The 23,609-nt window shown below is 41.9% G+C and overlaps 1 protein-coding gene across 3 annotated transcripts in view; it reads left to right on the top strand.

The window, feature by feature from the left end:
* Positions 1–23,609, top strand: part of ddc (dopa decarboxylase) — a 111,402-nt gene that overhangs the window by 63,388 nt on the left and 24,405 nt on the right. For all 3 annotated transcript variants that reach the window (XM_043690111.2, XM_043690110.2, XM_043690113.2), the window contains exons 9-12: positions 3,340–3,407; positions 8,415–8,491; positions 12,645–12,664; positions 21,171–21,269. In XM_043690111.2, coding sequence (XP_043546046.2) covers positions 3,340–3,407; positions 8,415–8,491; positions 12,645–12,664; positions 21,171–21,269 — 264 coding nt within the window. The remainder of the gene's footprint in view (positions 1–3,339; positions 3,408–8,414; positions 8,492–12,644; positions 12,665–21,170; positions 21,270–23,609) is intronic.

Consider the following 23,609-nt stretch of genomic DNA (forward strand, 5'->3'; position numbering starts at 1 on the left):
TGTTCAAGAAAGAGAATAGGGAAAACCCTGGGAATCATAGACCAGTCAGTCTTACGTCAGAGATGGGCAAATTATTAGAGAAGATTCTGAGTGACAGAATTTATGATTATTTGGAAAAGCATAGCTTTGCGAGTGGCAGATCATGCGTCACAGGCCTTATTGAATTATTTGAGGATGTGACAGACACATTGATGAACGTAGAGCAGTGGATTTGATATACATGGATTTTAGCAAAGCATTTCCCCTTGGTAGGTTCGTTCAGAAGGTAAGGAGGCGTGGGATACTGAGAAAATGGCTGTTTGGATACAGAATTGGCTGGCCCATAGAAGACAGAGGTGGTAGTAGATGGAAATTATTCAGCCTGGAGCTCATGACCAGTGGTGTTACACAGGGATCTGTTCTGGGACCTCTGCTCTTTGTGATTTTTATAAATGACTTGGATGAGGAAGTGGAAGGGTGGGTTAGTATGTTTGCCGATGACACAAAGGTTGATGGAGTTGTGGATAGTGTGGCAGGCTGTTGTAGGTTGCGATGGGACATTGACAGAATGCAGAGCTGGGCTGAGAAGTGACAGGTGGAGCTCAACCTGGAAAAGTATGAAGTGATTCATTGTGGAAGGTTGAATTTGATTGCAGACTATAGGGTTAAAAGCAGGATTCTTGGCAGTATAGAGGAACAGAGGGATCTTGGGGTCCATGTCCATAGATCCCTCAAAATTGCCACCCAAGTTGATAGAGTTGTTAAGAAGGCATATGGTGTGTTGGCTTTCATTAGCAGAGGGGCTGAATTTAAGGGGCATGAGGTTATGCTACAGCTCTATAAAGCCCTGGTTAGACCACACTTGGAATATTGTGTCCAATTCTGGTCACCTCATTATAAGAAGGATGTGGAAACTCTAGAGAGGAGATTTACCAGAATGCTGTCTGGTGTCACTGCAGGTCAGGTTCCTTGTGCAATCTCTGCTGACCACATGTCAGATGTTGGGCAGCCAAGCCTTTTTGTTGTCCTCACCCAGGCTCATTCACTCTATCCATACTCTCCTGTGTAATTCACCAAGGTTCATTTCTGGACTATCAATGTTGGGCAGCTATATTCTGTTCCTCAGTTTTCAGGAATGAAAAGACAAAACGACAATAGGTAAAATACACTGCTGAATTACATTCAGTCTTCAAATTGTAACAGCACAGAAGGAGACTATTCAACACATTACATCCATGTCAGCTCTCTGTAGAGCACTCCAGTAGGTGTCAGCACCAGATTCTATACCTGTAACATTGCAAGCTATTTCCGCTGTGTTCCTATCCAATTTCATTTTGAAATATCTCATCACCTTTGCTTCGATCACTCTTCTAGATAGTGAGTTCCAGTTCATTACTGCTTGATGTATAAAAACAATGTTGTCACATCTTTCCTATATTTTACCTGAAACCACAAATTTGTCTGCTTTCGACCTGAGACAATTCGTTAATGGCATAAGGTATTTGTTACTTACCTACCCTTATACATTTCTATCTGATCTCCCTTCAACTTCCTTTGGAACATAGGAGAATAACTCCAGCTTTTCCTGTAGCTAAGATCCCTTATACCTGAAGCCATTCTGCATCCTCTCAATCAATCTATTAGTCAAGAAAACAGCATATTCTAAGGTACCATCTGTATAACAAATATTGTTTATATTGCATTAATATCCTTTCAGTAAGTCTGTAATATGACTAATGCATTATGATTATATCCACTGGATAGTAAACAGTATTCAATATTGCCAAACAGCCAAGAGGTCAAACAATTACCAGACAACAAGGAAGCAATGAAAAATAATTTAACAGTAGGTAGATTAAATAGAAAGTCCTATGATGTTTTTTAGTTACTGCAGTAAAGAATAAGCATTGTGTCTTGCATCTGACCATGGAGCAACTATCCATTGGACTTATAATCGCAAGGACTTTAATTCTATTGTGCCTTTGTACATACATATTATAAAGCACATTTTTTGGTCTAGCATCAAATAACATATTGAGGCCAATCACAAATGTCTGTAGGCTCGTGGGATTTTCTGGCCATTAATTTTAAAAATCAATCCTAGCATATGAAATACAAATCATTGTTTTTGCATGGTAACTAAAAACTAAGGGTAATTATCTTTGTAAGTTCCCAAAAATTAGGCATGTTTTAAAAGCAATGTACATAAAGTGATGTTTATACAACATTGCATTTTATGATTGATTAGGAATAAAAATACAGTTTCAATTAAGATTAAATCAAAGCAAACAACATTTTTAAGGAAGGAATCTGAATTGGAAACAACTATGCTAAGCTTAAATAAGAAACTTTACAAAGGGATGAGGATAGAGCCGGCTGGAGTGGGCTGAGGAAGAGGTTTAGCAACAAAGACGATTAAGGAACAGTGGCAGATGTTTTAAGAAAGTATTTCATATCTCACAGCAAGGATGTTTCAAGGGAGTAAAAGGGATTCTTGGAAGGGGATAAGCCAATTCTAGTTAACCAAGCAAGTTAAGAAGAGCAGAAATTGTTGGAGAAACTCTAATCTAGGATCTATGAAGAGAAAGCAGAGTCAATGTTTTGAGTTCAGATGAAGAGTCACCGGATTCAAAACATTAACTCGGCTTTCTCCTAACAGATGATGCCAGTGTCTCTCCAGAATTCTCTTTTTGGGTTTCAGATTTCTATCATCCACAATTCTTTGTTTATTTAAACCATAAGACTGTAAGGTATAGGAGGAGAATTAGGCCATTCAGCCCAACGCGTCTACTCCACCATTTGATCAAAGCTGATATGTTTCACAACCTCATTCTCTTGCCTTTTCCCTGTAACCTTTGATCCCATTACCAATCAAGAATCAATCAATAGGAGAAAAAGAATCAAAATTGGAAGAATTCAGTTTCAATCATCCAAAAGCTGTGAAAATGAGGAGCTGCATACTGTCACAGGCTCTGAATTTACCTGTAAATATTCCTAATAATATCATTGAATGGTGACTGCCCCTTAGCTCCAAACAGATTTTATTCTGAATCTTTTGTAATTAGATCCTTAGGTCCTTCTCCAACCCACCTTAATATATTTTCAACAACCAAAGCAAACCTTTTTTTTTAACTTTGCAGTTTTTTTCAACTGTGTGCAGCAGCCAGTTAAGGGTTGTGATTTCATTGCATATTATGTTCACTTAACCAGAATATCAATAATTGCATCATTATTAAAACAAGTTAGCTGTCTCTACCACCTCCAATCCATCATGAGCCTTTTCTCTGTTACCACAGTGAAACTGCATAATTGGACATTATATCTATGAATAATGTTTTGCAATTCTATTTGTTTTATCAGTTTGCAGATTCTTTCAACTTTAATCCTCATAAGTGGCTTTTGGTGAACTTTGATTGCTCTGCCATGTGGTAAGTTGCATATGAGTTCTACAGACTACTTTTGAATTCACCATGTATTTTTACATGGTTCCCAGACTATGTATTTTTTAAAATAGTTAAATGCCATCACAAAATGTGACATTCTATTATTAAATGTGCCCATCTCCTATTCAATAATCAGCACCCTTATTATTGTTGTTATTGAGTCAATGCACATTTGTTCAATAAGTATAGGACTCAGATTATGTGTAAATCTGAGATTTTATGATGGAGTAAATAGTGTCGTTCATAAACTTCAAGATATCTGTCTCAGTAAGAAACCACTTTGTAGTGTATTTAACATTTAAGGAAACAAATCAACAAGACCATTCTAGGATACATCTAGTCAGGTTCTGGGGATTTATCCACCTTTATGCATTTTATTGTTATATGGACATTTTACAAGATATCACTATTTATTTCTCCAAGTTCCCTAGCTTCCATATGCTTCTGCACAGTAAATATTGATGCAAAATACTCATTTACTACCTCAGCCATCTCCTGTGGTTCCACACATAGATGGCCATGTTGATCTTTAAAGGGCTCTATTTTCTCCCTAGTTACTATGTTGCTCTCAATGTATTTGTAAAATCTCTTTGGTTTCTCCTTAACCTTATTTGCCAAAGATATCATGTCCCCTTTTCGTCCTCCTGATTTCCCTCTTAAGCATATTCCTACTGTCCTTACACTCCTGTAGGGATTCACTCATTCCCAGGTATCTATATGTGCCATATGCCTCCTTTTTCTTGACCAGAGCCTCATTTCACCCGTCATTCAGCATTCCATACTCCTACCAGCCTTCATTCTAACAGGAATATACTGCCTCTGGATTCTTATTATCTCATTTTGAAGGCTTCCTACTTTCCAACCATCCCTTTTCCTGCAAATAGCTGCACCAATCAACTTTTGAAAGTTCCTGTCTCATTCTGGCAAAATAGCCTTACTCCAATTCAGAACTTTAACTTCTATGTCAGATCTATCCTTTTTCATAACTATTTTAAAACTAAAAGAATTATGATCACTTGCCCCAAAGTGCTCCCCCGCTGACACCTCAGGCTGTTGCCCTGTGTTATTACTCAAAAGTTGGCTAAAGTGAGGACTGGAGATTAAAGTTGGGAGTGTGGTGCTGGAAAAGCACGGCAGATCAGGCAGCATCTGAGGAGCAGGAGAATCGACAATTCGGGCAAAGGCCCTTCATTAGAAATGAGGCTGGAAGGTGGTGAGATAAATGGGAGGGGTGTGGGGCTGGGGGGAAGGTAGCTGAGAGTGCAATAGGTGGATGGAGGTGGGGGTAATGGTAATCGGTCAGAGAGGAGCGTGGAGAAGATAGGTGGGAAGGAAGATGGACAGGTAGGACAGGTCATGAGGGCGATGCCAAGTTGAAGGTTTGAAACTGGGATAAAGTGGGGATGGGGGAATGAGGAAACTGATGAAATCCATTTTGATGCCGTGGAGTTGGAGGGTCCCGAGGTGGAAGATAAGGCGTTCTTCCTCCAGGTTAGGGAGAGATGATGGAAGAGGCCCAGGACCTCCATATCCTTGGTGGAATGGGAGGGGGAGTTGAAGTGTTCGGCCATGGGGCAGTGGGGTTGATTAGTGCGGGTGTCCCAGAGATGTTCTCTGAAATGCTCTGCAAGTAGGCGTCCTGTCTCCCCAATGTAGGGGAGACCGCATAGGAAGCAACGGATACAGTAAATGACATGGGTGGAAGTGCAGGTGAAACTTTGATGGATATGGAAGGCTCCTTTGGGTCTTGGACGGACGTGGAGAGTGGGGGGGAGGAGCAGTAGATGTGGGCTCAGGATTTGCAATTCCTGTGGTGGCAGGGGAAGGTACCAGGAGGGAAGGATGGGTTGGTGGGGTGTGTGGAGCTGACAAGGAAGTCGCAGATGGTCTTTATGGAAGGTGAATAGGAGCGGAAAGGGAATTACATCTCTGGTGGTGGGGTCAATTCGTAGGTGGCGGAAATGGTGGAGGATAATGCAATGTATACAAAGGTTGATGGGGTGGAAGGTGAGAACCAGGAGAGTTCTGTCCTTGTTTGGTATTAAGGTGGGGTTTGAGGGCGGAGGTGCTGGAAGTGGATGAGATGAGCTAGAGGGCATCATCAACCATGTGGGAGGGGAAATTGTGGTGTTCAAAGAAGGAGGCCATCTGGTGTGTTCTGTGGTGGAATTGGTCCTCCTTGGAGCAGATCTGGTGGAGGCAGAGGAATTGGGAATAAGGAATAACGTTTTTACAGGACAAAGTGTGGGAGGAGTTGTAGTCTAGGTAGCTGTGGGAGTAAGTGGGTTTGTAGAAGATGTCAGTGTTAGTCAGTCATCGTTGATGGAGATGGAGAGATCCAGGAAGTAGAGGGCATTGTCTGAGATGATCCAGGTGAACTTAAGGTTGGTGAATTTGATGAACTGTTCAACCTCCTCATGGGAGCATGAGGTGGCGCCGATATAGTCACCAATGTATCGGGAAAAGGTGGGGATTGGTGCTGGTGTAACTGCGGAGGATGGACTGTTTCACGTAACCGACAAAGAGACAGGCATAGCTGGGGCCCATGAGGGTGTCCATGGCTACCTCTTTTACCTGGAGGAAGTGGAAGGATTCAAAAGAGAAATTGTTGAGGGTGAGGACCAGTTCAGCCAAACAAATGAGAGTGTCAGTGGAAGGGTACTGGTGGGGACTTCGGGAGAAGTAAGGAATGCTTGGAAGCCCTCGTCATAGCAGATGGAGGTGTAGAGGGATTGGATGTCCATGGTGAAGATGAGGCATTGGGGGCCAGAGAAACAAAAGCCTTGGAGGAGATTGAGGGCATAGGTGGTGTCCCGAACGTCACGTCTTGCAGCTTCTCCAGTAGGTCCATCCACATACTGAGTAAGAAAATTTTCTTGCACACTTATAACAAATTCCTGTCTATCCAAGCCCTTAACACAATGGCAGTCCCAGTCTATGTTTGGCAAGTTAAAATGGCCTTACCACTACAATCCTATAATTCTTACAGATGTCTGAAATTTCCTTACATATTTGCATCTCAATTTCCTGCTGACTGTTAGTGTGCCTGTAGTACAATCACAATAAGATAGTTATCCCTTTCTTATTTCTCAGTTCCACCCAAATAACTTCACTGGATAAACTCCCAGGAATATTCTCCCCAAGTACAGCTGTAATGTTATTCCTAACCAAAAATGTCTCTCCCCCTCCACTTTTGCCCCCCCCCCCACTTTCTATTCTCCCTTTGACAACTATACCCTGAAACATTAAGCTGCCAGTTCTGTCCTTCCCTGAGCCATGTTTCTGTAATAGCTGTGATATCCCAGTCCCATGTTCCCACCTGCTCTGAGTTCATCTGCCTTTTCTGTTCGGCCTCTTGCACTGAAATAAGTTCAATTTGATTTATCAGTCTTACCTTGTTCTCTTAACTATTTGACTTACTCCTCTTCTCCACTGTACCAGCCTCAGACTTATCCCTTTGCTCACGATCTCTCTGGGTCCCATCCTCAATGCCCCAGCCCCCCCACCCCCCACCCCATCCTTACTCGTTTAAAGCCTTCCAAGTAACACTAGCAAATCTCCCTGCTAGGATATTGGTCCCTTTCCAGTTTAGGTGGTTAGAGGTTATTGTGAGTTCAGAAGAAGGCATGAGGTGAAAGGAATGTGAAGGGGAAGAAAAATCTGATGGGGCACTGCTGCCCTTGAATGTTGAAGCCTTTAAGTTTGTTTTATTTGCTGTTCATTTCAATACTCTTGAAAAATGACTCGTTAGATTTTTTAACTACAGGGGGTATTGTTTTCATAAATATGGGCATAACTGGCTAAGCCACCATTTTTGCTCATCCATAATTGCCCAGAGGGCAGCTAAGATTCAAACATATTGCTATGGGTCTGGACCAGGAAAGGATGGCAGATTTCCTTCCCTAAATGTTATTAATGAACTAAATGTTTTTTACAACAATCGACATAATCGCCATGTGGCTATCTTTTTCAGTGCGCATAAATGCAGGTCTAATTCTTTGCATCTTAGGTAGACATCGTCATGATTCTAGGTTTTGGCACTGGAATTTTTCAGTTTCAATGTCGCTGGACATTCCATAAACAGATCCTGTGTCCCCGGCAGACAATAGAATGTTATTATTTGAGATGCAAATAATAGCCAGAAAGGAATTCATATTCCCTATGGAATGCAGAAACAGTTTCTAATAATCAATCAATCAGCGGCAATAAAGTTTCATTTTTGTGACAGGCCTGCCATTGTTATGAATTTGTGCTCCAAGACCTACTTTCACCTGATATCATCCAGTGATGATGATTGTTGTAATTTCCTAAATGCCTTTCATCTCTTGACTGTAAAGTGCCTTTGAAAAGCCTTCCAAAATTTCATTTATAATGATAAACATATTAATCAATGTGTTTATCAATTCAGTCAATGTCTGCATAGCTTGGTTATCCATTAACAATCCTTCAGCCTTACTGCTGAAGATTGAAAGTAGGCTTAGTTACTCTCCTCCTATGCAAATACGTGCAGAACCACTCACTGTTCATTTGTATATTACTAGCTAGCTTTAACTTGAACCCAAATTTTATCTGTGGCCTCCATGATCTTTTGCAAAATTATACAGTGTATGATCTGGATAATTATAGGATTTTCACCTGAAAGACAATTATAAGATGTAGATATTACAATAGTGTGTTAAAAGTTTTTAAAAGCTTTTTTAAAAGTTTTATCTTGTCTATCCTGGTATTGACTTTTTTTTTAACCGGCTTGAGATCGTTATTCCTCAGCTGTTAGTCTTTTTCATCCGTTTTGTTAATTTAATTCCTTCCTATACATAAGGAATTTTACATTTCTTCAAATATATATAGATATATATAGATAAAAACAAACTGCATGATTTAGAATACAGTAATTGTTTCTGAATATTGTCTGCATTTGAAGTTTCATGTGCATCACATTTGGTAAAATACACAGCTAAGTCAAAGAATTCATTAAAAATATGTCACTTTTAGGGTGAAGAAAAGATCAGAACTTATTGGAGCTTTTAAAATGGATCCCCTTTACCTAAAGCACGATCATCAGGACTCTGGTATTTTTTGGATTACTGTTGGCTAAATTCTTTTGGAATTGTACAGTTAATGGAGCTGATTGTTAATCTTTGTCTGAAAGAACCTCACATTATTATAATATTGAATCAATTGGAATTGTGCATAACTGTCAAGTTTCAAGGTGTAGTTATATAGATTATTTGTTAAACTAAGAATAAGTACCTTGTCCATAACAGCAATATTTTGAGAAAATAGTGTCATTAAGTTTTTTTTTCTTCTAAATAATAAGAGCCATAACAATTTGCATTTATTTAAGGAGGGAACAATTAAAAATGTGGCAACCTTGTGGTGATCATAATGGCTTTGACCTTCACAGTGTTTAATATGATTAATTTACTGCTCATCCAGGACTTTTTTATTCACTTGGGGAAATATGGGCATTGTTGGCTGGGCAAACATTTATTGCCCATCCCTAGTTACACTTAGGAAGGTTGTGCTGAACTGCCTCCTTGACCCACTGCTGTCCTTGTGTTGTAGGTAGACTCCCAACATTGTTAGGGAGGGAATTCCAGGATTCTGATCCAGGAATACTGAAGGAAATGGCAATATTTTTCTTGAGTCAGAATGGTTAGTAGCTTGGAGGGGAACTTGCAAGTTGTGTTGTTCTGATTTAACTACTACCTTTGATCTTCCAGTTGGAATTGGTTGTGGGTTTGGAAGGTGCTATCTGAGGGTTTTTGGGGAATTTCTGCAGTGCATCTGATAAATGGTACACACTGCTGCACTAAATGTTGGTGGTGGAATGACTGAATATTTGTGGATTACCTCAGACATGTAGTTAAAATAATTAGAAGGTAATTGAGAGATGAAAGTAAGTAATGGTGAGGTAAAACTCGGTATTATTAACATAATTTTGAATCTCATGTCATCTCTTTGGTTACCTGATGTGCAACATGTGAATGAGAAATAGAGAACCTTCAGATATAACATTATGGAAGTGGGAAAAAAAAACCCAGTGCAGGAGACTTCCAGGAGATGATCACATGGGTTGAGGAGATGCTGGCTGAGTGGTAGAATTATTTGAGTTACAATCTAATCAAGTACAGACTAGTGCTTTGTGAACACAGGTTCAGATCCCACCATGGAGTCACACATAGTACAAAAGAAGATGACTGTAACGAAAACAGAAGTTGCTGGAAAAGCTTAGCAAGTCTGGCAGCATCTGTGCAGAGAAATCAGAGTTAACGTTTCAGGTGCAGTGATCCTTCCTCAGAACCAGAAGTTAGTTGTAGTTGTTAAAAGTCAGTCATCTCAGCTCCAGAGTTACAGTCTCCATTTAGTCATGCAGGCCTAGGAACGCAACTCCCCTGCGCAGGTTTGGGGCAACAAGCTCACTCCCCCTTACCCAGTGTTTGGCTACAATACCACTTTCCCCGATCCTAAGAGTATAATCTTACACCCTATGATCTGTTACTGAAATATCATCACCATCCCCTCCTTTCCCACCCCAACTAGAACTTTCAATCTTCCCTCAACCTGTTTAGCATAACTTCCGATACTTGCTGGTACTGTACCTGAGAGCCAACGGAAAGGGTGGAGGGATGGAATAGGAAGGGAAAAGCAGAAGGAGAGGGGATATAAAAGGGAAGGCCAGAAGTAACTTCACAGAGGTTGGTATCCTGTCACCAATTCACCCTTAATTTACACGTGTAGAGTCCTTGACACTGATACAGCTTTCTCAGAGCCAGCTGTCAGAGAGAACAGAACCTCTGACATTTCTGCTTACATCTGTCAAGCCAGGCTCCTCGATCGGACCAAATTAACAGCCCCAAGCAGGGAACTCAGATTCTCTGGGTCCATCTGGCTGACTTTATTACAATCACTACAGGAGGGAAGAAGAGCAAGAAAAGAGGAGAAGAAGCTTTGAAGAGAGAATGGGAGATGAGGAAAGGCAGGAAGGTAGAGGAGAAAGGTAGAGGGGGTGAGTACGCAGAATGTCAGTGCAAATGGGTAGTGAGAAGGACAGGGGTCTGGAGGGAAGACCAGAGGGTCCAGGACAGAGGTAGAAAAGGGAGGAATCAGAGTGTGTGGAGAAAGGGGAAGCAGTGCAGTGGGTAGGCTGAAGTGTAGTAGAGGGGAAGACAGGGGAAAGCTAGAGGAAATGGGAGAACCGAAGAGAGGAAATGGAATGGGAATTATGACCATAGTATATAACAATGAAAGTGTTATATTGTATTATAGAAACTAATGATATTAATTATAGTATCAATATAACTAATAATGATAATACTATAATGATAACTATAGTGATTTATTAAACAAGTACACTTGTAACTGGGAATTAAACATTTGAAGTTCCAACAATATTTAAAGCTTTGTCAGGTTCCCTAGACCTGAAAGAGATCATAAATTGTTTTTTTAAGTAATATTTTCTTGTCAAATTTTAAAATAGACTTTGCTAGATAAAAATTTAGCTACTGTCAATCTCATGACACTTGTTGACAGCATTTTCTGGTAAGCTCCAGCACTGATTTACAAAGGACAAAAGCTAAAATCATCATCATCCTGAAATGTGACACCCTTGCATTGTGTGGATTTTGCAGTTCACAAACACAAGGACCAGCTGACATGATGTTGCCCGAGCAGTGTCTTACAACATAGGGAGTGCAATCAATATATTATGCCTGAAGAGGTCCTAATGCCCCAAAATTCTATACATAGAACAATGTCCCTGGTCAAAATTATAAAAACTCACTTGTTAAGTAGAAATTGATTCATCTAGAAACCGTGTCACAGACAAATTAACCCATGCTTGAGTGTGGAATCAGCAGTTACTGTTAACATCAGTCATCTAATAATCTAAGGTCAGCTGGACTCCAGGTTGATCTAAGCCTGCCTCATGTCTCAGGTTTTTCAAAGCACGGTTTTCAGTATATATCCACCTGAAAAGTCTACCAACCTCATTGATAAATCTTCAACGAGTATGAAAAGGTGAATTCTGGCACAAAATACTGCCTTCAGTCAATTGCATCCGACTGTATCTCTATTCCTACAGAAAATAACCTCCAACACTGATTTTATGGACTCAGACAAAATTAAATGAATTGATGTCCATCCTGTTGAATATCAAATTATACTTAATTGAAACCCCTTTTCTTACTTGCCTGTCCTGTGTTTGTGTCTCTCTCTCTCTCTGAAAGTTTGTTGTGAATAATTTTATTTGAAGTGAACTTCACAAGTAGATAATTTCAAAAAGGGAAAGAAATAAGCAAAATCATAAAACACCTGTGTTATGGCAATAAGAAGAGAAAAGTAAAAATATTCAATATTTTCCTCACCTGTTCTAGAACAGCATTATGTAAATAATATTTCCAAATTCAGTTTAAACCTGATGTAATCACTTTTATGATCCCTGTGGGATCTATAAACCCTCCAAAAAAACAAATTTACCAAACAAAATCTAATAGAAGACTACTTTATGTGACTTTTATTTTAGCATGTATTAAAATCCACGTAACTTGAAAATAAATTAGGCAGTTGAGGTCATTTCAAACAATGGGTTACATCTGGAATAACATACAGCAAAGATAAATTTTATCGATCTTATAGCCTGCCCAATTTTCTACCCTTGAATCTTCTTCAGGCAGAAGTCCAATTATTTTCCTTCAAACGTTTATCCATTTCTCCCAGGCAACACTTTCCATGTAAAGAGAGTTCTACCTGTACAAAGCTGCACACAATAGCATACTTCTTTCTGGAACTGTCTTAACTTCTGGGTTCCATTGGTTTCATGCATGAGAACTGCCTTTGCAGTTTCCTCTTACAGTCTGCAACTTGGTCTCCATACTTTAATTTTTGGTTGATATTGTTTTCAGGCCAACATGGCTCACCAGGTCACAGGGACCAATATTTCTTAGAATTTGAAAATTATAATGGATTCCTTACAACTGATACATTACTTGAAAGTTCTCAGTAATAATTACAGAATCCCAAAACATTTTGATGTAGTTACACATTTTACTAAATGGTACTGTTTCTAGGTCAAAGGCTGTCACATGTTAATGCGCATTTTACTTCATATACTTTGTTTGAACCTCTGATGTATTTGCATCCAATCATTTGAGGCTGCATTGTAGTATTACAGCAAATGAGTCACATTTTACAGTAACTATTCTCTTTGTTCTGTGCTTTCAGTACTCATCACTGATTATAGGGTGAGTATCATTAAAGCATTTCTAAACCATAGTAATGTGAAATAGCCTCATAATTGGGGATATAATTTTCAGAGCTGAAAATGTGTTGCTGGAACAGCGCAGCAGGTCAGGCAGCATCCAAGGAACAGGAGAATCGACGTTTCAGGCATAAGCCCTTCTTCAGGAATGAGGAAAGTGTGTCCAGCAGGCTAAGATAAAAGGTAGGGAGGAGGGACTTGGGGGAGGGACGTTGGAAATGCGATAGGTGGAGGGAGGTCAAGGTGAGGGTGATAGGCCGGAGTGGGGTGGGGGCGGAGAGGTCAGGAAGAAGATTGCAGGTTAGGAAGGCGGTGCTGAGTTCGAGGGATTTGACTGAGACAAGGTGGGGGGAGGGGAAATGAGGAAACTGGAGAAATCTGAGTTCATCCCTTGTGGTTGGTGGGTTCCCAGGCGGAAGATGAGGCGCTCTTCCTCCAACCGCCGTGTTGCCATGGTCTGGCGATGGAGGAGTCCAAGGACCTGCATGTCCTTGGTGGAATGGGAGGGGAGTTGAAGTGTTGAGCCACGGGGTGGTTGGGTTGGTTGGTCCGGGTGGCCCAGAGGTGTTCTCTGAAATGCTCCGCAAGTAGGTGGCCTGTCTCCCCAATATAGAGGAGGCCACATCGGGTGCAGCGGATGCAATAGATGATGTGTGTGGATGTGCAGGTGAATTTGTGGCGGATATGTAAGTATCCCTTGGGGCCTTGGAGGGAAGTAAGGGGGGAGGTGTGGGCGCAAGTTTTGCATTTCTTGCGGTTGCAGGGGAAGGTGCCGGGAGTGGAGGTTGGGTTGATGGGGGGTGTGGACCTGACGAGGGAGTCACGGAGGGAGTGGTCTTTTCGGGACGCTGATAGGGGAGGGGAGGGGAATATATCCCTGGTGGTGGGGTCCGTTTGGAGGTGGCGGAAATGACTGCGGATGATACGCTGTACATGGAGGTTGGTGGGGTGGTAGGTGAGGACCAGTGGGGTTCTGTCCTGGTGGCGGTTGGAGGGGCGGGGCTCAAGGGTGGAGGAGCGGGAAGTGGAAGCGATGCGGTGGAGGGCATTGTCGACCACGTCTGGGGGGAAATTGCGGTCGTTGAAGAAGGAGGTCATCTGGGTTGTACAGTTTTGGAAAATATAATTTTCAGTTCTAGTCAGGTTCAATGTTCACCTAAATGTATGTTATTGTTTTTCAACACCTCCAGCTTTGACTTTAGTCTAAATGAAGATTTATTGAACTAAGTTTTGGTTTTCCCATAAATTTATTCCTTTCCTAACTTCTGCTAGCATCATTATTTTGTGGTTCTTCACTGTACTAGTCTTTCCTTGTGGGAACCTAAACAGTGAGTTTTATCAGTGTGTTCAATATATAGGATTTTTCACTGTCAAATCCAATCTCCCCAGTGTCCACAAATACATTCCTCAAGGGTTACTGGTCTTTTATTGTTGCTGTTAATGCACTTCTCCTCAGAATCGAAATGCAGGTTTTTCTCTTTTATGAACCGAGTTGCTGAAGTCATTTGTAGCTCCTCTACTGCCACCTGGCAGACGTAAGTGAAAACAACATGAAAAGAGAAAAAAGGAGGGAAATGTTTATGGCTTAGTGTGATTAAGACATTTTTTTTGCATGAGTCATTGGGGACCTGATTAAAATTATATAGCTTACGACTTGCAAACTGTCCCCAGTTAAAATGAAAGTTTGTAGAAATCAGAAACCATTTTGCAGAGCGGCGAGGAGAGAAGGAGTGGTGAAGCGAGGACTGCCAGGAAGGGTGAGTTTTCCCGCATTAAAAGGGACTTACCTCGCGAGTCGGGCCTCCATTTGCCGAGAGGTGCGAGGGAGGAGCGATGGACTTCTGGGAAGTCATATATTTATGTGGTTGCGTTACTCAAAACACTACTCAGGTAGTGTCTCCCACCCATCCTCCTCTCACCAAAAAAAAGGACCTGTGCGCCAGATTGGTAAGGTAACCTTTTTTTTTATTCCTTATTTTTTCAACAGTCTCTTTGGGAATTTAGAATAGTGGGAATGGAATGTTCCTCCTGCAGAATGTGGGAGGTAAGGGTCACCACTAGTGTCCCTGCTGACTACATCTGCGGGAAGTGCACCCAACTCCAGCTCTTTGAAAACCCCGTTAGGGAACTGGAGCTGGAGCTGGATGAACTTCGGATCATTCGGGAGGCAGGTGGGGTTATTGAGCAAAGTTACAGGGAAGTAGTCTCTTCTAAGGTACAAGAAAAAGGCAAATGGGTTACAGTCAGGGGACAGAAAGGGAACTGGCAGGCATTGCAGGGAACCCCTGTGGCCATTCCCCTCAACAATAAGTATACTGTTTTGGATACTGTTGGGGGAGACGACTTACCAGGGGAAAGCAGTGGGGCACAGGGCTCTGGCACAGAGTCTGTCCCTGCTGCTCAGAAGGGAAAGGGGAAGAGGAGCAGAGCAGTAGTCATTGGGGACTCCATTGTTAGGGGGACAGATAGGAGGTTCTGTGGGGACGAGAGAGAATCATGGTTGGAGTGTAGCCTCCCAGGTGCCAAGGTTCGTGATGTCTCTGATCGTCTTTTTGGGATCCTTAAGGAGGAGGGGGAGCAGCCCCAAGTCGTGGTCCACATAGGTACCAACGACATAGGTAGGAAGAGTGATGGGGATTTAAGGCAGAAATTCAAGGAGCTAGGATGGAAGCTTAGAGCAAGGATGAACAGAGTTGTCTCTGGTTTGTTGCCCGTGCCATGTGCTGATGAGGCGAGGAATAGGGAGAGAGAGGAGTTGAACACGTGGGTACAGGGATGGTGCAGGAGGGAGGGTTTTGGATTCTTGGATAATTGGGGCTTTTTCTGGGGTAGGTGGTACCTCTACAAGCAGGATGGTCTTCATCTGAACCAGAGGGGTACCAATATCCTGGGGGGGAAATTCGCTAAGGTTATCGGGGTGGGTTTAAACTAATCCAACAGGGGGATGGGAACCAAAAGTGTAGTTCGAGCATAGAAAAGGTTGAGAGTAGGGAAGTACGAAATCAAGTTTCAGGGACGCAAGATCGCATCAGCAAGCAAGAAGTTGGTTTGAAGTGTGTCTACTTCAACGCCAGGAGCATCTGGAATAAGGTGGGTGAACTTGCAGCATGGGTTGGTACCTGGGACTTCGATGTTGTGGCCATTTCGGAGACGTGGTTAGAGCAGGAAGAGGAATGATTGTTGCAGGTTCCAGGATTTAGATGTTTCAGTAAGAACAGAGAAGATGGTAAAAGAGGAGGAGGTGTGGCATTGTTGGTCAAGGACAGTATTACAGTTGCAGAAAGGATGTTTGGGGATTGAAGTTAGAAACAGAAAAGAGAGTTCAACCTGTTGGGAGTTTTCTATAGGCCTCCGAATAGTTCCAGAGATGCAGAGGAAAGGATAGCAAAGTTGATTCTAGATAGGAGTGAGAGAGAGACAGGGTAGTTGTCATGGGGGGCTTCAACTTTCCAAATATTGCCTGGGAACTCTACAGTACGAGTTCTATAGATGGGTCAGTTTTTGTCCAGTGTGTGCAGGAGGGCTTCCTGACACAGTATGTAGACAGGCCAACAAGGGGCGAAGCCACATTAGATTTGGTACTGGGTAATGAGCCCTGCCAGGTGTTAGACTTGGAAGTAGGTGAGCACTTTGGTGATAGCGATCATAATTCTGTTATGTTTACTTTAGTGATGGAAAGGGATAGGTGTATACCATTGGGCAAGAGTTATAACTGGGGGAAAGGCAATTACGATGAGATAAGGCAAGATTTAGGAAACTGCAGGGGATAGGCACATTAGAAATGTGGAGCTTATTCAAGCAAAAGCTCCTGTGTGTCCTAGGTAAGTATGTACCTGTCAGGCAGGGAGGAAGCTGTAGAGCGCGGGAGCCGTGGTTTATGAAGGAAGTGGAATCTCTGGTCAAGAGGAAGAAGAAGGCTTATGTTATGATGAGATGTGAAGGCTCAGTTAGGGCGCTTGAGGGTTACAAGGTAGCCAGGAAAGACCGAAAGAGAGAGCTCAGGAGAGCCAGGAGGAGACGTGAGAAGTTGTTGGCGGGTAGGATCAGAGTAAACCCTAAGGCTTTCTATAGGTATTTAAGGAATAAAAGAATGACAAGAGTAAGATTAGGGCCAATCAAAGATAGTCGTGGGAAGGTGTATGTGGAGTCAGAGGAGATAGGGGAAGCACTAAATGAATATTTTTCGACAGTATTCACTCTAGAAAATGACGATGTTGTCGAGAATACTGAGATACAGGCTACTAGACTAGGTGGGATTGAGGTTCACAAGGAAGAGGTATTAGAAATCCTGCAGAGTGTGAAAATATATAAGCCCCCTGGGCCGGATGGGATTTATCCTAGGATACTCTGGGAAGCCAGGAAGGAGATTGCCGAGCCTTTGGCATTGATCTTTAAATCGTCATTGTCTACAGAAATAGTGCCAGAAGACTGGAGGATAGCAAATGTAGTTTCCCTGTTCAAGAAGAGGAGTAGAGACAATCCTGGTAATTATAGACCAGTGAGCCTTACTTCAGTTGTTGGTAAAGTGTTGGAAAAATCATCTAGAAAAGAATAATTTGATTAGCGATAGTCAGCACAGTTTTGTGATGGGTAGGTCGTGCCTCACAAACCTTATTGAGTTCTTTGAGAAGGTGACCAAAGAGGTAGATGAGAGTAAACCGGTTGATGTGGTATATATAGATTTCAGCAAGGCGTTCGATAAGGTTCCCCACAGTAGGCTATTGTACAAAATGCGGAGGAATGGGATTGTGGGAGATATAGCAGTTTGGATCAGTAATTGGCTTGCTGAAAGAAGACGGAGGGTGGTGGTTGATGGGAAATGTTCACTCTGGAGTCCAGTTACCAGTGGTGTACCGCAAGGGTCGGTGTTGGGTCCACTGCTGTTCGTCATTTTTATAAACGACCTGGATGAGGGCATAGAAGGGTGGGTTAGTAAATTTGCAAACGACACTAAAGTAGGTGGAGTTGTGACGAAGGATGTTGTAGGTTGCAGACAGACATAGATAAGCTGCAGAGCTGGGCTGAGAAGTAGCGAATGGAGTTTAATGCGGACAAGTGTGAGGTGATTCACATTGGTCGAAGTAACCGGAATGCAAAGTACTGGGCTAATGGTAAGATTCTTGGTAGTGTAGATGAGCAGAGAGATCTCGGTGTCCAGGTACACAGATCCTTGAAAGTTGCAACCCAGGTTGACAGGGTTGTTAAGAAGGCATACAGTGTTTTAGCTTTTATTAATAGAGGGATCGAGTTCCGGAAACATGAGGTTATGCTACAGCTGTACAAAACTCTGGTGCGGCCGCAGTTGGTGTATTGTGAACAGTTCTGGTCACCGCATTATAAGAAGGATGTGGAAGCTTTGGAAAAGGTGCAGAGGAGATTTACTAGGATGTTGCCTGGTATGGAGGGAAGGTCTTACGAAGAAAGGCTGAGGGACTTGAGGCTGTTTTCGTTAGAAGAAGGTTGAGAGGTGACTTAATAGAGACATATAAGATAATCAGAGGGTTAGATAGGGTGGACAGGAGAACCTTTTTCCAAGTATGGTGACGGCAAGCACGAGGGCACATAGCTTCAAATTGAGGGGTGATAGATATAGGACAGATGTCAGAGGTAGTTTCTTTACTCAGAGTAGTAAGGGTATGGAATGCTTTGCCTGCAACAGTAGTAGATTCGCCAACAATAAGTACATTTATGTCGTCATTGGACATGCATATGGACGTACATGGAGTAGTGTAGGTTAGATGGGCTTCAGATTGGTATGACAGGTCGGTGCAATATCGAGGGCCGAAGGGCCTGTACTGCGCTGTAATGTTCTATTTTCTATTTTGAATTGATAGTGCTTTCGAAGCCACCAAAATTAACTGTTGATAATGAATGCCTTTTTTCCATTTTATTGTTAAATTTAATAATGTCATTTAAGAAACTCTTCCATTGAAATGATTGGATTTTTAATGCATGACTTTATACAAAAGTTTGAAGCTGTAAGGTAAGTTTACCAATCATCATTTTTCAGCATGTAGCTACAATGAAGGGAGAACAGAGGTCAGAATTCAAGCATATACATTGTTCACTAACTCCTGGTTTCCTTGTACATGCTTCTCCTTTTGGATTGTTAGTTTTCCACATCTTTCTCCTTGTTTGTTAATTTCATTAAAAGGTTGATGGTCAAGAGTAGATCAATAGGAGAGTAATTGTCTCCAGCGAAACACATAAGCTTGCAAGAATACTTCTGTCTGCCTGAACATCCTGCTTTGATTGTCCATTGCAACTTTTTCGAATTACTTGGTGAATATTCACTTGCACCTCAAACTGCTTGCTGTCAAGCCGTCACCGCATCTGGACTTACTTATGTAGCAGAAGCCTGGCCCTCTGAGGAGCAAACCAGAGTCAGCCGTATCAGCAGTAGTAGCAGCTGCAATAAAAGCAACAACAACAACTGGAGCTGCTACCTTCTCAGCTCGACACCATTCCGCAGGACTGAGACTGGGACAAGGTTCCCAGCCTAAAGGAGGTAACATGACCCGGAATGTCCTGAAAGAGAGAACACGCTTCCTCAACAATCACAGCTTACATCTGTACAGCACATTGAATGGAATGAATGATATGTCCCACTGTGCTTCTGAAAGTATTAGTAAATGAGGAATGACACTGAGCCAAATAAAGAAATAGTAGGTCAAGGAAACTAAAGCTTGATTGTACACATAGGGCTTCAAGAAGTGTTTAAAGGAGGCAAGCATTTGGAAATGGGGAAAAATTGTTTGGAGTTTGTGTCGAGGCAACTAAAGCTATGGCTACCAATGATGGAGCAACTTTGCTTAGGAATTTACAAGTGCTAGAATTAGCAACTCAAGATCTCAGAAGGTTGTAGGATTAGTGAAGATTACAGAGCTAGGGAACAGCAAGGCCCTGGAGAAATTTGAAGGCACATAGTGGGCGGCACGGTGGCACAGTGGTTAGTACTGCTGCCTCACAGCGCCAGAGTCCGGGGTTCAATTCCCGCCTCAGGCGACGGACTGTGTGGAGTTTGCACGTTCTTCCCGTGTCTGCGTGGGTTTCCTCCGGGTGCTCCGGTTTCCTCCCACAGTCACAAAGATGTGCAGGTCAGGTGAATTGGCCATACTAAATTGCCCGTAGTGTTAGGTTAGGGGTGTGTGTGGGTTGCGCTTCGGTGGGTCGGTGTGGACTTGTTGGGCCGAAGGGCCTGTTTCCACACTGTAATGTAATCTAATCTAAAAAATATTAGAATGTTATTGACTAGGAGCCAACAGGACCATCAAGCACATGGATTGTATGAGAACAGGACTCACTGCACATTAAGACATGGTAGCAGAACTTTGGATGATCTCATGTTTACATAGAGTAGAACATGGGAGACGAGCCAGGAGTGCAGGAATAATCAAGTCAAGAGTTAACTGAGGCATGAATAGGGATTTCAGCTGCAGATGAACTTTGACAGGCCAAAGTGAAGAGATTTTAGAGGTGGAGAAAGGCGTTCTTTGAGACGACATCAATGTGATGTCAGAAACTAATCTCATGAACTAAAATGTCAACCCAGCCATTCATGCCACAGGGGGCTCAGTTGCAAAGCAATGCCCATTATCTGCTTTGCCACACTGCTGCAGTCTGGGAAGTCAGGTCTTTGCATGTCTTAGAGAAAAATATATGAGTGCACCCTTCACTTTACAAATTTCATCCGCCATTTGCTTTCCAATTCACTGATTCAGATTGAAAGTAGATGTTCAAAAGCTTTGAAAATCCCCAAACTCTGCTTGCAGATTTTTGGTAAAAGTGACTACTGCATCAAAACCTTATTACTACGTCAATTCAAGATGCTAAATTGTATCTGTGCATCATTACCAGAAATACGTGTTCCACCTTTTCTAAGAGATTTGTAAATCTGCCTAAAACTCAAAATCGTTTTGGCAAAATGCTGCAATATGGTGCCTCAGTGACACTATGTCCTGTGTCTGCTGATAGCTTTGGCAAGGGTCACATCTGATAAGGGTGCAAGATTACCCAGTGGAGAAAACGCAAAGGTGAAGAAATCAGTGCAGTTTCTCCTTGCTGCCCCCTACTGACCTAATGGATGTTTTTGCAGAAGTTGCATCTCTTTTGCACTGCAATATTCTGGGGCCTGGTCTGCTGACTGCACTTCAAAATATAATTACATCAGAATCTAAACCACTTCACATTAAAATTAATTCCCAAAAAATGTTAACTGCTGATGAACAGGGCAATCCAATCTAACAGCTATGTAATGAATCGTGGAAACTTGGGATTATATGTGGAGTTTCAAGAGTCTAAATTAATTCTGTCCATTCAAATAATTTTTATATTGACCTTTAGCTCCAATTACTCATTCCAACATTAGGGTCTAATTGAAAATAGGTATTTGCACCACAGATTTACTCAATTTGATTCAGACAATGAAACAGAAACCACAATGGTCTTGGTTAATGGATAATATTTTAACTAACACTGTTTATGTATAGCATTGGCAGATTCCCCTTGGACGCAGATTCCGTTCTTTGAAAATGTGGTTTGTGTTCAGATTATATGGAGTAAAAGGACTTCAAGAACATATACGTAAGGTAGGTGACCAAAAATAACTCATGCAGATATAGTGTAGAATATTTTGGCAAAATATACTGTAAATCTGGACTGCATAATATCTGTAATATTTAATCAGAACTACAGTAATCCTTCCAGTCTCACATAGCTACAAATTAATTGTGTGCGTGCGCATGTGTGTGCGTGCGTGCGTGCGCGTGTGTGTGTGAACTAAAAATGATTGATGCCTAACATCCTGTGGAGTCCACAATAAAAATTTGTTGAATTTCTTAACAATCAGTGGGAGAAATCTCCAGGCTTTCTCTTTCTAAATTCAAAGAGGAAAAATTATACAAATTTTCAGAAAGGTTTAATGAGTACCATTGAGTAAAATGAATTAAGCATTTACTGTAAGTATAGCTACTGAGCATGTACAAATGAAGCAATGTCATACTGATGTTACATCACGTGAAGCTGGAGCCTGGTTCTGCAGGGCTCCAGCCAACATGACCTATCCTACCATACACTTTAAATAGTTAAGCAAAGCCTGTTACTGTGAATTTCCAAGAATGTAAATCTCATCCCTAGTACAGATGTCATTGTCTCCAAGCAGCCTTTGTCAAACCTAATATTGCAGGTAAATAGAATTGTACCTTTGCTATGTAAAATGCTGTTTATGGTAATAATATGATTTCTTACGTCTATCATTTTGTGAAAACTGAATGGAAGGATGCAGGAACTTTAATTGGTGGAGTATATTTGTTGTTTACTATATATAGTTATCCATCTTATCATGCTCTACTCACTGACTGCAGTGCGCTGAAATTTCACAGCTGAGGGAGGGAGGGAGTGAAATATGGATTTCCTCCACTTCAGCCAGGATGTTGTTAGAGATTGCAACCTTTACTCTGTCCAGAGCTGTTTCTTAATGTTACTTGGAATGTATACGTTGGCTGGAAAATAACATGTATGATTTGGTGGACCTGGGGAAGAGAAGAATTATAATTATCTACTGGGCACTTTTGGGTGAAGCAGCCTGGTGGCTCAGTGGTTAGCACTGTTACCTCACAGCGCCAGGGACCCGGGTTCAATTCCAGCCTTGGGTAACTGTGTAGAGTTTGTACATTCTCCTCGTGTCTGCAGGGTTTCCTCTGGGTGCTCCAGTTTCCTCCTACAATCCAAGGATGCGTAGGTTAGGTGAATTGGCTGTGCTAGATTGCCCATAGTGTTCAGGGATGTGTTGGTTAGGTGCATTAGTCAGGAGTAAATATAAAACAATAGGATAGGGTGGTGGGTTTGGGTGAGTTGCTCTTCGGATGGTCGGTGTGGACTTAATGGGCTGAAAGGTCTGTTTCCATACTAATTCTAAAAAGCCATTTACAAACACTACAATGTTCTCTTTTTCACTCACGTTAGCTGTTTCCATTATTGAAGATAGGCATGGAACATTTTCTCATGATGTGTATCACCATACTTCACTGGAAATGGTGGAGACCTAGAGCTTTACAATCATTAATTGCACATTGAGCTACTTAGCTCTGACTCTAATCTGCTGGTTTTGTTGTCTGCATGCAGGTGGTGACATATTGTAACTTCACTAACTTGCTACCTCCTTCTGAGTTGTAGCTGATGCTGCTTCAGCTGCACCTTTCCAGAATATTCATTGAACGTCCTGACTTAATACTAGTGGAGAAATGAGGGACGTGCCAAGCCTACAGTTACAGAGACCTATGCTATTGCTGTCCACAACACCTCATGGATGACCAATTGCAGGCTGAGAGATTTGGCTTCAAATGATGGTGCTACATGTTATGGACCAGGCCAGACACCCTTCACCCATTTCAAGGAAGTAGCCCCGACCCTAACCTTGCTCGTTGTTTAAGCAGGTATAAAGTGGATATTCCAGGAGTGATGCCACTGGTCAAACCACTTAGTTTTAAACAAAACAGAATTTATTTATAAGATTACCAAATGAAACAAAAGCAAAAGAGAACAGAATAAGTTAACCTATCCGAAAACCTACCAGATTACTGCAACTTAATGATGCTGTTCCAAATACTTGCAACAATCCACGTAAACAACCCTTGTCACAAAAGGTTAAATCAAACACAAAGTCTTACAGGAGAGAGGTCAGAGAGAGAGAGGGAGAGAAGATCTGCATGGACCTGCTTCTTTGGGTCCAGCAGCTTCAAAACTGATTGACTGCTTTCAGTGAACAGCCAGACTGCTAAAAAAAAACCAAACCAAACCAAAGAAAAGCTGAGCTGGGAGAACTGGCCACTCCTCTTTCATTGTACAGTTATTTTTAAAACTCTAAAGCCTTTTGCCTGAGGCAGTCACTGTTAGCAATAATCAAATTGGCCCTAAAACCCTTCAAACCT

The sequence above is a fragment of the Chiloscyllium plagiosum genome, unplaced genomic scaffold, assembly GCF_037043375.1.
Source record: "Chiloscyllium plagiosum isolate Xiang-an unplaced genomic scaffold, Cpla_swu_hap1 HiC_scaffold_5, whole genome shotgun sequence".
Classification (NCBI taxonomy): Eukaryota; Metazoa; Chordata; class Chondrichthyes; order Orectolobiformes; family Hemiscylliidae; genus Chiloscyllium; species Chiloscyllium plagiosum.